General features: G+C 39.5%; 1 protein-coding gene across 4 annotated transcripts in view; it reads left to right on the top strand.

Annotated features, from left to right (window-relative positions):
* CAST (calpastatin) overlaps positions 1–18,658 on the top strand; it is a 118,956-nt gene that overhangs the window by 55,838 nt on the left and 44,460 nt on the right. For all 4 annotated transcript variants that reach the window (XM_087430013.1, XM_087430010.1, XM_087430012.1 and 1 more), the window contains 5 exons: positions 9,920–9,979; positions 14,334–14,375; positions 15,772–15,828; positions 16,224–16,337; positions 17,468–17,551. In XM_087430013.1, the coding sequence (XP_087286139.1) occupies positions 9,920–9,979; positions 14,334–14,375; positions 15,772–15,828; positions 16,224–16,337; positions 17,468–17,551 (357 nt within the window). The remainder of the gene's footprint in view (positions 1–9,919; positions 9,980–14,333; positions 14,376–15,771; positions 15,829–16,223; positions 16,338–17,467; positions 17,552–18,658) is intronic.

The following is an 18,658-nucleotide window of genomic DNA, read 5'->3' as shown; positions in this document are numbered from 1 at the left end:
ATAAGTCATATATGGGAATCCAAAGAAAATGCCATCATGTAAAATAATGTTTCTCTTCCAAAGAAAATGCCATAATGTAAAATAATGTTGCTCTTTTTTCTTTAAGAAAGATAAACAACATTAGTGTGTAACTCCTCAAAGCAGTAGTCACCACAGAACTGCTCTGCCATTGTGAGTTTGAGGAAGACTTTTGAAGCTGTTTGGATTCATAAAATATAAAAATCACTGCTGTTTACTGACTTGCATGGCCAGGCACCAAGCCAAGCACTTCATAAACACGCCCTCATTTTATCCTCACTGCTGTTTTAAGAGATAGGGACATTTTTTACTGATTTAACAAATAAAAATCTCAAGTTTGCAGAGGTTAAGCAGCTTGCCTGAAGTTAAGTGGCTAGAAATAGACTCTGGGTCTGTGGGACTCTGAAGGCTACACTCCTGTGTTTCACATTTGAACATCTATGTTTGGCTTTAATAAGCTTCACTTAATTATAGCATATAGCATTGGAGTTGTAGAATGATAGAATTTTCAAGTTGACAGTTTACAGATGAGGAAACTGTGTTCCAGGGAGTTTAAGACTCAAGGTCACTCAGCTTATCAAGGGCTGTCTTCCTCATTGTTCATTATATAGCTTCTATTATGCTGAAATTGCTTGACTCACAGGCTTAAGTAAATCCTGGCTGGACAAACCTTTTCTAGGGGAGGGACAAGAAGAGGAAAGTAGGCTGTCTTTTCTAGGTCTAACTTCTCTACTTTGCTTTATCTCGGGCAAAGTCAGACATAGTTGGAATTATTTCATGCGTCAAGAAAAGCAACCAGGTTTTCTGCAGGCATGAACCTCATGAAAAAAAGCTGCTTTTCTATTCTTTGGTGACTAATCAGGCTATGTGGCTTGCTCTTTTCCTTGCCCACAAAATAATTATCATCCTAGAAAAAAAAATACTGGAAAACTGGAGTTTGCCAGGCAATGAAAATGAGGCCGTTGCCTTGTAGTACCGGAAGTTCAATTTCATGCCTTTTGTGGACTTTTTCTAAGCTCTTGTGGTAGTCTAGTGTCAGAGCTCATAATCAGACACTCACAGGGTGTGGCCAACTGTTCCTCCAGCCTCTCTGGCTTGGATTTAGATCACAGATCAGCTGTGGCTTTTGTCATGGTTGCCAGGCAACATTTGGTTGTTTGTTTTGAGGTCTGCCCACATGGTGCTTCAGAGGGAGGCCAAAGCTTCGTGTGCTCTTCACTTCCCAGAGCAAGTAGAGCTTAGGCATTTTGTTTTAATCTAAAGTCTGTGTGTCCGTTTTAATATATTTCATGAATGTACAGCATACTCAACTGAAATAGAATCATCTTCCATTTCCTCCAGATAATATTCAGATTGCCTCATTTTGCAGTGTTCTACTTCATCTAGCCGGTTGCACTCTCAGCTGAGTATCTCTGGTACTTTCCAGCTCTAAGTCTTGCTCAAGCTGTCTTGCTCACCTGGAATCACTACCCCGTCTCAGCCTCCATCTCCGTTTTTTGGAAAATCCAAATATTTCGTTCTAATTTTTGCAAGTAGGGGAGTCAACTTGTTATAGCAGTCATGGGCATTATTGTCATATCTGTTCAAATTCAAGCTCCACCACTTCTCAACTGTGAGATCTTAGATGAGTTACCTAACTCCTCTGAGCCTCAGTTTTCTTATTTATAAAATGCAGATAATAGCGGTCACCTCCTAGGATTTTGTTAAGATACACTGAAATCAGATACGTAAAGCAGCTGTCACAGTTCCTGGTGCATGGAAGAATCTATAGTCCCTACCTTTCTGTTGGTCACACTGTGATAAATACTAAATAAACAGTTCCCATCTTCTTTGTGAAGCCTTTCCTAACTATCTTCCAAACCCACGTCTTAGAAATAACCTCCCTCTTCTGATCTCTTCTAACATCATATGGTGCTTTGATCCTATCACAATTGACCTTATCTCCTATTACATACATGCTGAGGGGTAAGTTGGTGCCCTAAGTAGATCTGCTGGCACAAAGCTGTATTCTCCCTGAGAGACAGCTTGACTTCATTCATAGATGATCCATTGTTTATTTTATTTTTTGTTATGATTAAACACTGTTCTTTGTTAGGTGACTGTCTTGCAGGTCTCTTTAAAAGCACCATTATTATGCTAAATAAGGCATTGCAAGAATGTATGTCATGATGTGACAGTGTGGCCAACAAGAGACAAACCTAAACGTCTGAATATTCATTTCCTGAAGTGAATAATCCATTATTGCAGAAAGTAAACCTGTGCTCACTGGGTCCATAAGTGGTATTTGTGAAGAATACCAGTGCTTTCCTTGGAAAGCCCCTTATCAGCCTATTGTTTGTTCCAGCAGTCTTACAGGAACAGGGCAGGGATTTTTTGTGAATATGTATTATTTAAGTTGTACAACTCCAAGGTTGATGACAATAAGGATGTAAATGACTAGATGTTTAAATTATGCTATCCTAACCAGTTTTCTGGCTTGTGCTTTGAACAAAATTTATGATTGAATAATACTCACATAATATTGCTTTTGAGCCGTCAGATAATATTCTTGTGTTTATTTATGCACAGATTCATACATTTATTTAACAAATGTTTATTAATCAGCTACTGTGTGCCAGGCTCTGAGGATGTGCAGCAGCTGACACAGGCATGGTCCCTGCCCTCATGGAGTTCAAGTTCGGGTCTGTCTTATAGATCCTGTGAACAGAGAACTTTTTAAAAAAAAAAATCTGTGATTTCCTTTCTTTCATTATTTGAGATGTATTAGTAAATAAGAATCTTATTATGATTCAGAAAAAAATTGTTTTTCTCTTGTGCATCTAGGAGAGCTAGTTTTAAAAGTTAAAAATCAGTTATTGATTTGTCCAGATTTTCTTAATTTAGAAAATTTTTAATATTTCTTTTGTGTTTTTCCCAAATTGCCCTAATATTTGGTATCTAATTTGACTCTCACAGTAACCCTGTGGGGTGTGTGGTATTCCTGTTGTGGGAAACTAGATGCTTAGCAGGTTTAATCAAATTGCCTGTGGACTCATAGCCACTAAGAAGCTATCAGACTGAAACTTATGTCTTCTAATTTACTAATTATGCTCTTGATTCTAGCTTTTTTTAGAAAGCCAAGGTATTAAAACTGTACTTCATTCTTTGTTTAAATGAAATTTTAATTGGCAATTAGAAAATGGAAACAAAGATGTGAATTAGCAGTGATTTTTGAGCTCCTTTCTGCTACCATATACCCAGCACTATGGTAGGCATTGTGGGGAGCAGAAATAGCCCCTCCCTCTTGATCCGTTTGTCGCTCCATTGGTAAGACATGACAAATACTTAGAAAAGAGCTCAGTAACCCTCCAACACAGCATATATGGTTAAGTGTTCAAATGAGAAGTATAAACATATTTAAGAGTTGAGAAGATAATATGAGCTAAAGCAGGCACAGGGTTTGTATCTTGAGCTAAATCTTCAAGGGGAGGGATAGGTGGGGCCTGAGAAGGTAAAAGGCTTCCTAGGAGGTGGGAATGGCAAGATGAAAGGCTCAAAGGTGGGAGGGAGCATGATGGGGATGGTGGTGATGACACTAACTAGCATTTGCCCAGTACTTATCACTTGCCAAGCAATGTTATAGTTGATTCATGTACATTAACTTCCTTATTCTTAAAACAATCCTAGTGAGGTAAGAATTGTTACTATTCCCATTTTACAGATGAGGACACGGAGGCACAGAGAGGTTAAGGCTGCACGTGAATTCAGTGTCAGCTGGAATTCCACCAGACAGTCTTGAGTCCAGAGCCCCATCTCACACTCTTAACGAGTGAGTTATGCTGCCTGATGAGGTGCTTATGAGACAGGAAGGACGCCATCCTGGCTGGAGGGGAGACATGTGGGCCATGGAAGAGAGGTAGTGGAATAAGTAGGTTAGGCCAAATAAAGGAGACTGTAAAGTTCAGGCAGAAGACATTGGACCTTATCTAGGGACAGTGGGAAATCATTGAGAATTTAGTATTTCATCAGAGTGGGAATATGGTACACATTTATTTCAGATAAGTTAATCAGGCAGCCATAGTCAGAAAGGATTGGGAGCTAGAGATGAGAGTAGAGATGGAGGTGAGAGAGAACAAAGCATGGAAACTATTAGAAGAATCTTGGTGTAATCCAGGTGTGGGAGATACGTGATGAGACCAGCAGTGTGGGTGGCAATAGAAATAGAGAGAATGGAGTGGTGATGAGGACTGGAGCCAGCACTGCTCCTGAATCCAGTGATTCAGAGCCAGATGAGTCCCCTACATTACGTCATTTGGCCCTTACAGCACTCTCCGGGCGGGTGATATTACTCCCATTTCACAGATGAGGGGATGGAGGCTCCAGGAGGTTGATTAATGTGGGTTAATAAATGCTGGAGGAGGGATTTGTGCCTGCATCGGTCTTTTTCAGCTTCCTGACTTTAAGGTAAAGTGATCTAGTCTGGCGATAAAGTAGAGCTGCTCATACCAGGTACGGAGAATTGTTCACATAGTAAATGATAGTTAAAGTCATGGGGAGAAATCAACTTTCTGAGGGCGCAGTAATAGAGAAGGCAGAGGGCTTGTGAAAATTCAGTAATTTTAAAGAGCACAGGGAAGAATGGAGCAAGTAGACGAGGCTTCCAGAAGGAAACAGGTCAGAGGGCTGGGGAGAGAACTTGGGTTCCTCATGTTGTAGCAGCCGTGGGGGAGAGGAGGGTCATTGATTCAAAATGCAACTGCTGGTGGATTATCACGTGGAAAAGGAGAGTACATACAGGCGGCTGGCGTTCCTAGTAGCCCTCAACAAACAAAGGCAGAGTGGGTGTGTGAAGGGTCGGAGGACGTGGGAATGCGGCCAGTGAGGGGTGGGGAAAGGAAGCAAAGTGTGGGGTGAGGCGAAACAGCTCTGACTCACTTCTGATGGCCCACTATCTCTGTGCACTTTCTGAACCCAAGCCAGCTCGGGCCAAAGGGAGAGATCAAGGTGAGGCTGTATGACTGGAGGGGAGGAAGTGAGGATTCCAGTAAACCAGCCGAAAGTGCCAGGAAAGAAGCTTAAGGTCTTCTGGGAGCCCAAGCAGGTGAAGGGACTCTATAGTGAGGGAGAAATAAGGAGCCGAGGGAATGATTTTTTCATCAGCCAGATTTAATGGCAGCAGAATGGATGAATAAGCCCTCCAGGACCTGGCCCTTCTAAGGGAACCCTTGGTCTCCCAACCTGGCCCATTCACCAGGACCTGTGGGCGAGCTCACAACCCTTTCCACTCACATCTGGCATGACAGGATGGTTGAGGTTGGTCCTAGGTCCTGCTTCTCTTCTCATGCAGCTTCACTAGACACCCTGCAGAATCGAGGAAAAGCCCTGGCTAGAGACCTGCCCTGGGTAAGAGTGGGGGTCAGCAGGTTAGGGCCCCCACAGACAGCTCTTTTAAAGGGACCACATCTGGTGGAGGAGACAGTTCATGATGCAATTATGTGGTTACCTGACTGTATATGGTGCTATGAGTAAGTGAGCTGGGATTGGAGGAGGAGGATGCCCATTAAGGACCAATGGAAGTGGCTCAGAAGTCAGAAGGCCAGGGCTGGGAGTTAGTGAGATATACCTGAAAGGGCGGGCATGTAGGATTTGGATGTTTTGGGAAGAGAAGCATCCCAACCGGTGGCACTTGTGTGAAAAAAATATAAAGGGAGAGATGAGTGAGGTGCGCTCTGAGACAGCGATAGCCGTTCTGCACTGGGAGATGGGGTGGGAGCCTGGGGGTCTTTAAAGGCAAGAGAAAGGATTTCTGTGTGATACAGTGGGCAACAGGAGTCACTGCTGTTTCTACTTGAGAGGGAAATCTGCCTGAGAGTGACATGCAGGAAGGTTAATCTGGCCAGAATGGGTAAGAGAGCTAAAAGGCTGGAGTCTGGGAGACCTTTGCAAAATACATGTGAAAAAGGAAAGCAGTTTCCATTTTCCAAGGGTCTTAAAAGCATACCATCTTCCCCTCATGTCTGTAATCCTTTAATGCAGTAAAATTCCAAAATTCTTACTGTAGCAAGTAAACAAATTTGAAGAGATTTTGTTGAATAATGCCAGAAAATAAGATGCCGTGTTGGTTAAGTACAGGATTAAATATTAATTTCTTCTAGGCTGCAATTACCCTCTATCAGTATTGGTTTATTTTAATACAATTTGACAATACAGCGAGATTATTTGGGGTGGGCTTGAAACTGATTTAGAACTCAAAAATTTGTCACCTGGGATTCCCTTCCTACCTCTGTTAGAGCAGTTAAGTTGTAACATAAACCTGCTTGATGTCTGTTTTATCTCACTGGACTCTGAGCTCTTCCAAGGCTGTAACGGTGTCTGATTGATCGTGTAACCTCAGCCCCCAGCTCATTGCTTTTTAAATAGCAATTGTTGAATGGGGTGGGTGGAGAATGATTATATAAAGTACATTTTCTCTGCTCTTTGTTACTGTGATTTATGCCTTCCTTAAGTTTATAAATGACTAGTAATACTCTGGATGTTAAGAGATTTGCAAGGGTCATTTGGGAGGGAAAGTATTGCTGTGGCTGATTTAACAGCACTAATCCTGTAGAGATATTTTGGTATGTATGAACACTGGCGGTTATGCTTTAAAATTGGCCGCCCCTTGATGTTAACAGGACTGGCCAAGTGGTAGGTCGCGTAGCAGAGTCACTATTTTAGAAATCAGATAGTCTAGGTCCCAGTCCCCGCACACACAGCCTTTTGCCTGTGTGATGCCCCCTTATCCTTTAATCACCACGTTAACGGTCACCTCCTTGGCATCACCTGTCCTGACTGTCGCCTGAACCAGCTCTGGTTGCCTAGTCTGTGTTCTCAAGGGACCCTGTGATTCTCCTTTATAGCACTTACCACAAGTAATCATTAAAGTGATTTTCTATTAATGTCATCTCCGACGAGGCTGTAACTTTCACAAGTGCAGGGACGTGTCTACCGGTTTCACAAACACTGTGTTCCTGTCACCTTACAGAGTACCTGGCACAAACTACGTTCTAGATAAATATTCGTGGAGCCAGTGAGCTGTGGTAAATTTTGACGGGTCACTTAACCTCTAGGAGATACCCTTTTCCTTATCTGCCTTACACCTATATATTGAAGGTTTATCTCTAAGGTTCTTCTGTTCAAAGATTTATGGATTAACTCTTCATTTTTTAAAAATTATCAGTTATTCAGTTATTCATACCCATGATTAGAAATTCAAACAGTACAGAAGATTTAAAATGAAATTTTTTAAATTTTTAAAATGAAGATTTAAAATGAAAATATATTCAATCCCTCACTAGAGATGCATATTAAATTTCCTTGTCTTTACAAATAGAATGAAAATTGAACAAACTGCAGTTAGCCAGAGTTGAATGGGTTCACAGTGGGATGGGATTATTTCTCTTATTTCCATTCCCCATGCAGTAGCTTTCCAATTTCAGTTTGAAAATTTTTAGTGCCTTAGTGATGGGATAAAACTCTCATGGAGGAATCTGTGCCGAGAACAGGTGGGGCCAAGGCCTTCAGCTAAATTCCCGTGATAACCTGCCCCAGGTTTATTAATAGCTATTCTATGTAGATTTCACTGTTCTTGGTAGGCCTTTGAAAGTCTTCTTTGTAGAATTTGAGGATCACATCCAGATATTTCTTAATAAAGTAGTAAGGTAGATGGGAAACCCCAAGGCTATGTGATTTCAGGAATGATTTAATAAATTTGGATGTTTAGAAAATAAACTAATAGTCACCTGAAGATTTACAGCTTAAAAAGCTTTCATGTATCCTGTCTTGTTATGAGAAAGGACGAAATCCAGCCATTTGTGACAACATGGATGGACATTGAGGGTATAATGCAAAGTGAAATAAGTCAGAGGGAGAAGGTCAAATACCGTATGATTTCCTTCATTAAGTAGTAGATCGTGACAACAATGGACGGATACATAGGGACAGAGATTGGATTGGTGGTTGCCAGAGGGGAGCGGGGGAGGGAGGAGGGTGAAAGGGATAATTCGGTGCATGTGTGTGGTCATGGGTTGTAATTAGTATTTTGGTGGTGAACATGATGTGGTCCATGCAGAAATAGAAGTACAATGATGTACACCTGAAATTTTTACAATGTTATAAACCAATGTTACTGCAATAAACAAAAAATTAAAAAAAAAAAAAAAAAAAAAAGCTTTCATGTAGAGTGTTTGGTCTTTGGTGGTTTTATATGGTTGAGGGAAGTCACTGAAGGAGTGGGATGTAGCAAAGTGAAACTTCTTGAGTTTGAATGGAAATTTGTACAACGAATTCTAATTGTGGAAAGACAGAATTATATACATATGGGTAGGTTAATCCCTACAATTTAAAAAAGTATTCACAAGGAAAAATGTGTTTGTACTCATGTATGTCCGTTAATTTTATGGGGGAAATCTACCTTGGTACATCTCCCAGTTCTTTATCCCAAAGAGAATGTGAGAGAGACCACTCCATGCCTGCTACAATGACCAGGGGTGTGTGTGTGTGTGTTTTGGGGTGAGGGGGTGCCCAGTTGGTGCCTAAGGATGCTCAGGAATAGTTAAATTCATATGATTATATTTAAAATCAGTATACTAAAGCTTTGGGCTTTTATCTGTAATTTGTGGTAACTTAACTATGGATATCAACATGTTCTACATTAAGTGAGGTCTGTGGGGAAGGTGACTGTTCATGGGCCATGGGTTATGGTGGGTTCATACAATCACTTTGTCCAGCAGGGATGGGCTCATCCTGCCCTGGGACTCAGCCTCTGAAGTGGCTAGGGGCCAGGCATCAGAGGCAGGACTGTGGGTATTGTTGGCAGGACAGCAGCTGTTTACTGACAGCCCGTTACTTAAGAAGGCAACTTGTGCCAGATGGAATTCCTGGCCCTAAAACCTAAGGGACTCAGATGTTAAGGAGGTTTAAATGAGCGTGGGTTGGAATGCCCAAAGATAGTAATTGTCTATTTAATATTAACCAGTGTGATGCAAGTTAGGACTAGAGTAGTACTCAATATCATGCAAGTGTCCGCACAGGCATCCCACTGCTTGGGTGATTGGATTGCAGGGGCTGATTCCACCAACCCCTTGCGTCCCTAGGAAGGGTGGTTCTTGAATACTTCAGTTACCACTCATCACCTCTTGCCCTCCGGGGCGGAGCCTAGGTGAGACAGATAATACGACTATAATCACGTCTGCAACCCCATCTCCCACCTTCTCTTCCTTACATGACACTGAAAGGACAATTCTAATTGACCTGATTCTGTTTCCCAGAGCTGAGTTCTTACTCCTTCTATCTTGTATAATATCTTAGGAATAATGCACTGTTAATTTAATGAGCACCTACAGTATGCCAGACATTTTACACACATTATCTCAAATACTTACAACCCTACAAAATAGGTTTTATAGGCCCCATTTTATATGGGGCCTGGAAACTAAGACTCCAAGTCACAGAGCTAGTGATTGTAGAGCTGGCATTTGAACAAAATTTTGTCAAGTTTAAAAGTCCATGTTCTTCCTAAAAATAACACAATTATTATAATAATATTTACTGAGCACTTATGGACCAGACAGTAATAAATTTACAAGGTAGTGGTTATCTATTGAAGAAAAACTGAGACAGGGGAAACTGAAGATCAGGAAATGTGAGTAACTTGCCCAAGACTATTTAGCAAGTAGCTCACCCAAAATCTGAACTTATTTGATCTGGTTACAAAAGCTTTTACCCACTGGGCAACACCACCTACTGGACTTTTATGGGAGTGGTACTCTAGAGGAAGGAACCCAAGGTAAAGAGTTAAGAGCAAGTATGGTTAAGAAAAGCTGCAAGATGAAGTAGGTTGTAGGTTAACTAGAATCAGACTCTCTATTTCTTTCCTTTCTAGGTGTCAACTTCCGTTGCGTCAACCAGCAAGTCTTACAGTATGAATCCCAGAGAAACCAAGGTATGAAGAGTCTTCAAGGGTCAACTTGGGTGAATGCCTTTAGGTTGATTATGTTGTAAAGCAAAACAAACATAGACTGATTGTTGACAGATGAGTTATGTGTCCTATGAGGCTTCAGTTATGGAAGTAAACATTCTCTTCCTAATTTATGAGGGTCTTGGGAGACTCAGCTTTCCTTCCAATAGTCACTTCAGACATCATCTATACATGTTTGCATTGTTTTAGAATATTTAGAAAAGGGAAGTCACCCAGATTTTTTTGGTCCTAGATTTGATTGAGTTTTTTAATTGTAAGATAATCTAGGTACATTTCTCTAGATCTAAATGAGAATATACATTCTTAACTTCTTACTAAAATGGTTTTGTTATTCTGGCCATTTAAAACTAAATATAAGAATAAGAAAGATTACACTTAAGTGAACATAGAAGTGAAACAGATACTGGTTATTTCAGATGCTTTCTGAAGTTGCTGTCTGAAATTTGAGTCATGTGAGGCACTATCTTATTGATAAACCTTTGTTGAGCTCTATTTGGGATTTATTCTAATAATTATTTCTGGGAATTTCAGAAGAAAAATAAAAGAATGTGCTGCAGTGGGATTGCCACATAGGGTAGGCCTAGTTCTGAGGAGTTGGCTGTAAACCCTCTCCCTTAGTTACCATGTCTTAAGCTCTCTTTCTTGGAAATATTCTAGGATGGAGGATTAAAAAAGGGGCATTTTCAAGATGTTCTCAACTAATTCTTATGAGCCAATAATATTCTTTAGTGCCTTTAAGGGCTGTCCCAACTCCATTATTATTAAGTTGCCCTTGTTTAAAATCATTGACATACTTTTGCTTTCTGTCTTCCGTATTACTTTGCTATCCCAGTAGGCTCCTACGCCAGAGTTGAGTACTGGCACCGTAATTTAGTGCTCTTGAGGGATCCTATAGCCTCATCTTGAACTGTTTTTAAAGGACATTGCAAATATCTTAAAATACACTGTCCAAATCTAAGCTCTTATAAATGTCATTTAGCATTCATTTTAATTTTTAAATTTGTTTTTTAATCTAAAATTAGGTTTTTATTTAGTATTTTATATTTACATTAATTTCTTAATTGTCCTGATAATATACATCATCTGATCCATAATTTATCTATTAGCTGTCACTATTTATTTATACCAAGCTTAATCTTAAAAAAAAAAAATCTGATTTTAATGTTAAGATTATAGTAGAAGCATCTATCAAAAAAAAAATTCTCATTGACTTAAAGTCCATGAAAACTAAAGAAAGGAGAGCCACAAATATAGGATTTCTGTTTTATTATTTTGGTTCTCATTTGACCCATTGCCTGATTCTAATGCATCCTGCCTGACTGTCAGCTTGAGGACCAATGATTATTTCAAGAGTGCCCTGTTTCTAGAGCAAGTGTCAAACTCTTCAGCCATCGCTATGCATTAATCATGAGAATTCCTGGCAGTCCCAGGGAACTGGAGGAAGGGAGGAGAGGGAGAGGAAAGTAGGAGAGAGAAGAGAGGGAGAGACAAAAATAAGGTGAACATGATGAAGTCATGTCACCAATGGCTGACTCAGAACCACTTTTGGCTTCAGTTCTCTCTTGGTGGTGGATTTCAGTCACACTATTCTCCGTAATCATCTTATCTTCATGTGCTTCTGAAGTTTGGCTCATAACATTTATACTAGCCTCCTCTTGGAGATTTTTGTGAACTAGATGAGCATACTTCTCCAAATATTTTGAGCTTTTAGAGAAAAGATGTTAATTCAAAGTAATACCTATACCAAATCCTTGTCGTGTTCTATACCTTTCAAATACAAGTCAGTCTAGCTCTGAAAAGGGGTGATATGGCTAGATCTACGTTCTGTCTCTCTTGCCCTGGCACATTAGAATTGGTAGTCACACTGCTGTGTGTAAGATGGAAGGTCAAGTCATTTCTAATCAGGATGAGATCTCCGAGAGGCTGTGTAGCAGGGACGCTGGAGCCAGATGGGCTCGCTTGGAATCCTGGTTCCACACTGGCTGAGATGTTGGAAAACTCCTCTTTACTTAGGTTTCCTTATCTGTACAGTTTGTAGGAGAATAATAGTAGTTCCTATCTCACAAGACTGTGTAAAGAAACATACATATAAGGGTATTGGACAGTGCCTGTCCCACAGCAGGTGCCCAGCAGGAGCTGGCTGGTACTGGAGAGACAATGCATGCAGCACAGTGATTGAGAACTTACAACCCCAGCTCCACCAGGGGTGTCCTTGGGAAGTTATTTAACTTCTGTGTGCCTCAATTTCTCATCCATGAAATGGGGATAGTAATAATAATACCTTTCTCATAGAACTATTATGAGGACTAAGTGAATTGGCACATGTAAAGTTTAGAACAGTCCCTGGTACTAAGAGGTGATGGATAAGCATTAGTTATTATTGTCATCATTATTATGTTCAGCACCACCACTACCACCAGTAAAAATAATTTTAGGAAATGTGTTAGCGATTACTGATTAAAATGTACATTTCATTATAAGCTGCTCATGTCTGTGAGCGTACATTCTTAATTGTATTGTGGGGTTCTTCCATGAAATATCTGATTGCCAGATTACAAATTAGAAGCTATCAATAGATTCAAACTACTGCAATACGAGCTGGCTTTCCGTGTTAATCATTTAATAAATTGCATTTACATAAACTCAAAAAAGCATAGTAGGTCAGATAGAAACTCGGTTTCTTATTATTACTATCCCCATTTCATGGATGAGAACTTAACAAAGATCCAGTTTAAAAGGATCTAAAATTTAAAATTTGTTTAGAAACGTGTTTGATCATGAATTTTGTTTCCTTCCCCAAACAAGTGTGCTGGCATAACAAGGTTCCATTATGTGAGGAACGTATGTATCCTAATTACTAAAGCACAAGACATGATAAATTAGAGGATATTTGGTGTTAGCCTCCACAGAAAATACAATTAGAAAAAAGAGTTTATGCTGATACCACCAAACAGATAAAAGGGAAATGAATGGCAGGAAGCGTTAGGCCTTATTTTTAATCTCTTACTTTGAAAAGTTCGTAAAACGTTTAGTCAAGTTTTATTCTTGTTTTCGTATCTCACCTATACCGAGAATGCATGTGTATACTTAAGGAATTGTCTTTTTTCACACAGGTAACTTTTGGTTGGGTAAAACTCTGTAAGAAACTCATCTAAAGATCCAAAATCACAACCAGCTCTTCAGAAGCATTCCTAGCTTTAGATTAGATCTCTAGATTCTTATTGTGCAATAAAAATCCACACACTATTTACAAAATTGTTGTAAAATTATTGTTGACAAGATTTCAGAAAACTTTTGACAACACTTGTGACTATCCTTCGATCATAACCAAACATTAGAAATATAGGTGGAAAAAATATTGCTCAAGCAGCCTTACACAGAGAAGGAAGGGGAAAGGGATCAGAAATTAATTTTATTAATGGAAATCTTACAGATTTCCTGTCAACAGAAGAAAGTAAATCAAACTGAAATATTTGCTTGAGACTTTAGAATTTAAGTGGCTACAGCTTCTTGGAGTTATATACATATGCATAGAGTAGATGCAGTAGATGAGTAGAATGGGTCTTGATATAAACATTTTAGCCCTGTTTATACATGTTACTTATTTGACTGTCAGATAAAATAAAATCACCACTGGGGCTATGCTCTTATATTAGGCCATTCCAGTCAGCAAACAAATGGAAGGACCACATTCTCCTAACAAGAAAAGACACAAAAAACAGGTGATGTGGTTCATTGTCCTAGGGGACATTTCTATTTACTAATGGTCACTTCAGCCACTCAGGTCGTGCTAATAATTGCAGTTCACAATCTGCTCTAAGGCTCTGACTCATCACAGGCTTAGTTACCCATCGCTCACATTCTGGCACTAAAAATAAATTTCACTGCTTTCTGTGCCCTCGATTCTGTCACCATCCCATTGTTTTGTACTATCAGCCGAAGCCTATGGTAAGTATTTCATTCATAAAGAGATCAATCATGTTAGTGGCTTTGAAGGATGAGGGTTTTTATTTTATTTTGCTTATATATTATCTACAATGTTTGTAGTAATAAATCTTTACATAAGTTTGATACATGTAGCAAGAAGTAAGATGTAAATTACCATCTAAATAGTAAGAGTAGACCATTAGGGTGCTTAAAGAGTTACAATTCGAAGCAAAGTGTAATAATCATAACTCATAAAGTTTATATTTATAAATACATCAAAATCATCTCTTTTTAGTTTCCTTGATTGAAGAAAATCTGTGATAAACTTTGTAAACTATGTCCATTTGTCTTTCCTTCCTTTCTTTTTCTTTCTTTATTTTTATGAATTTAGGCTGTAAAAACAGAACCTGAAAAGAAATCACAATCAACTAAGGTAAGTGATTTAAATCAACTAGTGAGTTATTTGGATTCTTTGCAATAATAATGAATAACCAATTTCCTCCATTGGTGGTGCTGAATGGTAAAAGGATTTTTGTCAGCTAATTTAATTAATTTATCCTTTTGAACATGATTATATGGAATATATATACAATAATTATAACATTAAACCCATATGTTGTTAAAATGCATATGTAGTATTTTAAAAGTGAAAACAATATATTTCAGAAGGCATTCTGTTCAAATCTAGATTCTTGTTACAGGTCAAGTAATCGTTAAAAAAAAAAAAAAACCACAGGAACAAAGGAGAAAGGGCAAAGAGTAATTAGTATCCAATTACTTTAATGATGACGCATCAAGAATAAATGTGTCAGTGGAACCTAGCACCTAAATAACTTAAAGATGCGAGTCTTTCCTAAGAAACCAGCTGGGTTTGTCTTGACAGTCTTATCTCAGTGGGTGGAACTAGTTATCAGTTACTTGAGACACAGCACTGACTCTCCCTTGGGAATGCTTCCCTTGCTTTCCTGCTTCATGGCTGTCTAGACTGAAAGCCAGTCTCTGTCCACATGGAGATGGACCTTGGGGTGTCTGCAGGCGGGGCAAATGTTTCTCCTCAGTAAGAGGCTGTGCTGTTTTCTTCCACGCACGTTAAACAAATACTCAGATAAGACCAAGCTTTCCTGTGGGAGCATGGAGATGCTTTGGGCTGATGGACTTTAAGTGCAGACAAGGGTCAGGCCATCTGAGTGAAGGGTGAGGCTTATCTGATTTTGTGTAAGGCCTCTTGGTGGCCCCTGAGGATGATAATTCCATAGTCTACTCTAGAGGAAGAATTCAGCAGCTAGGCGGAAATTGTCTTCTATTCCATATTTAAATGCTTTTGGTTATCTACCCAATCTCAAGAGAATTGGGTTTCTGGTAATACCTTCTTCTCTACTTGTAACACAGAAAAGATATGTAAATCATTTAATTGAAGAAAATACAGTGTTCTTCATCTCCTATGAAAGGAGATTTTTAAAAAAATTTCTATAGTAGAATTCCCTATCAACAAACTCAGTGGTCACAGTGATCATTTGACATCTTTGTTGATGAACCTGCAGTTACCAAATGATCTTCATGAATTGTGAAAAACAGCCAATAATTCAGAGATATATACCTATTTGAAAAATCACTTTATGAAATAATTTTTCATTATTCTTCTGATAATTGTCATTATTAGACGTTGGTAGGATTGCTATTGACCAGACAGCACATGTCTACGTCTGTAACTGGGCCTTTCTCCAGAGAGGCAGAGTGGTATAATTGGGAATTTTGTTCTTGATCCTATTTGGATATATGAAAACAGTGGACTCCAATATAATTGAGATTTTATCTTTTGACATTGACAGCCATCTGTGGTTCATGAGAAAAAAACCCAAGAAGTAAAGCCAAAGGAACACAAAGAGGTAAATAATTATCATTAGGACTTGATAGTGTAAGGTGAAGCCTTTGTGTGTGTGTGTGCGTGTGTGTGTGTGTGTGTGTGTGAGATAAAATTCTAAATTCAACGTCATTCAAGACTTCAGTCCAACTGAGGATGGCTATTAGTTTTTTGCCTAAAATGGTGCCACCATGTGGCAATAGCAGGATTTGCAATTTATTCGTGATTCTTGGCTGAATTTGGGAGGAGGGATTTGCGTTATTTAAAATTTGGTACTTAAAGTGAAATATTTATATCACTAATTTAAATTCGCACAATTCAAAACTACATAAAATACAACTGTTATGAACACTTGCTACTCCACAGAGAAAAGTATCAGTATTTGCCGTCTTGTGGACAATGTATTGTCTGTGTTTTCAGCCAAAAAGCCTACCCAAGCATGCATCAGATACAGGAAGCAAGCATGCTCATCAAGAAAAAGCAGTTTCCAGATCAAGTGAGCAGCCGACATCAGAGAAATCAACAAAACCAAAGGTAAATAAAGCAGATTAATAGATAGGAAAACCTATCTAGCTGATATCAGCTAGGGAATAAAATACAGGTCCTCTGTCTACAATGACAGAGGTGAATTCACCTACAGTGTGTAGGTGAATTCACCTACAGTGTGTAGGTGAATTCACCTACAGTGTGTAGGTGAATCTGGGGAGCTATGCTGAATAGATCTTATATTATAATGATTTAGTGCTATCATTTTACTGGTTTTGCAAATAGCCTTGTGGAAACTTGGGCCTCTCAAAGCCAGAGAAGGGCATCAGATGAGTCTAGGAGATGTTCCGTCCAGCCTCTCTCACTGCCCACAAGTGCCCCATTATGACTGCAAGGTGGCAGGCTCTGGTGTCGCACAGAGAGGAAGCTTGGGATTGAGGCTGCCTCCTGGACCCCTCTCCTCATGGGCTATGGGAGCACAGATGACTTGCTTGATCTGCTCTTTACTTAGAAGTCTTAAAGAGTTTTTAAAGTCTTGTTGTAGAAGAACTTATAGAGCCAAAAATCAGAAATAGATTCCCTATTTCCAGAGCCAATGGGGGTCAACTATTAGCGGACCTATGAGAAGAACTTTTCCATTAAGAGCTCTTGGAAGATGAGAACTAGGCCTGCTTAACAATATACTTTAAATCAGAGATTGCAGATTTGTGGCCCACCAGTTAAATGCAGCCCGTGTATATTTTGTTCAAATCTATTTTGTTTGGCGTATAGTACTATTAAAATTATTTTAAATTAGCTGCCAACAATTAAAGTCAGAATATTTCACATAAAATCCAAATTTCTAGCTTTTTTTGAAAAATCAGAATATCTGGTAACGGTGGGCTCACGTGACAACAATCCATCAGAGCCTTTACACCTGGTGTATGTGCTCCAGCCTGTCACAGCACCTACCTGGCCCGCTTCACCTGTTTGTGTTACCTGCATGGACTCCAGAAGCTCTTGAGTCCAGCCTTATGTGGTGCCCAGAGTTGCACCATGTGCAGTAGAAGCTAGTGACCATTCTTCTACAAGATGTCCACGAGGGCAGACTGGCTCGGTAGTGACAATTGAAATGTGTGATCACAAAGATCGTCATTCACAGATACTCAGTCCTGTCAATTTTTTATCCCCGCCATTAGACTAAATCACAGGACACGATTTCTGCTGATGGAAAGAGTGTTGGTGGTGGTGTAGCAGCAGCATCTGGCAAACCAGATGACAAGGTGAGTGCACGTAAGCAGACATAAATGTATATGGGCCTTGATGCTTATCAGCTCTCTTTCATGGGAAACGTATGCTCAGTGCAGACCCGTTCCAACCTGGCGCTTTAGGTCTGGTTCTCGTTAACCATTTAGGGTTCCAGTTTTATCATACTCAAATAACCTATCATTTGGTAAAACTAAACACTGTTCATATGTGCAATTTTGTGAAGTGGAGCATGCATCTGAAGGATGTAGAGTGAGCAAGATACCAGAAATGATTTTAAAATCCATACGTTCAGTAACTATTGAGCACCTGGGGTGGATAAGGCCTGGTGTCAGTACCAAGGAAATTACCGTGTGAGTTGACTCAGATCCTGCCTTCGAGATTTACAGGTGTGAAGTAAAGCAAATAAAATTGCCGTGAGTATTTTAATAAGCATTACTCTCAGCTTTCAACACGACACCAGCTATCTTGATACTAGTAAATCATGAACAGTCATGACATCTACATGAATGGATATGGGAGGTTTTCAAAGGAGACATCCCAAGCCCCCTCAGGAGAGTTTATGTGCCCTGCTGGCTAATCATGGGCAGGTCTCCCTCAGATCCTTTGAAGAGCTACTTTAGATACTGGCCCAGAAATGCAAGGTGAAAAGTAGTCCACCATTTCCACCCATAGCATTACAGAGTCAGACATCAGTGTGGAGGCCGTGTCTCCCTAGAAATGCTCTACTTATTTTTCGAGAAGCTACAAGTAAGTAATTGAAGCAACAATGAGAAGATGGAAATGGAAATAGAGAAAAGGTAGTCTTATCTATTTTCCTGTGTCTCAAAATGGAAAAGGGATCCCCCTGCAGGCTAGATGGTAAAGAAAATCATAGGATATACAGGTATGGCACATCTCCCTGAATCATCCATTTTTCTCAGATTTTGTAAAAGGCACATTATTTTAATCCAAACTTATGCAGATATCTTATGGAGTAATGGCAAAATTTACATAGACTTTTAAACGAAAATACCCAACTTAAAAAATTTTTTTTCTTGCAGCAGACCGCTTGTATACTACCTCAAGACCCCCACCCCCACCCCAGGGATACACGTGACTCTCTTGTGTTGATGAGAAGTACC

Source organism: Ceratotherium simum, chromosome 4 (assembly GCF_057802395.1).
Source record: "Ceratotherium simum simum isolate JZ-2026a chromosome 4, ASM5780239v1, whole genome shotgun sequence".
In the NCBI taxonomy this organism is placed as follows: domain Eukaryota; kingdom Metazoa; phylum Chordata; class Mammalia; order Perissodactyla; family Rhinocerotidae; genus Ceratotherium; species Ceratotherium simum.
The sequence above is the reverse complement of the archived record's forward strand: the minus strand, read 5'-3'. Positions and strand labels throughout refer to the sequence as shown.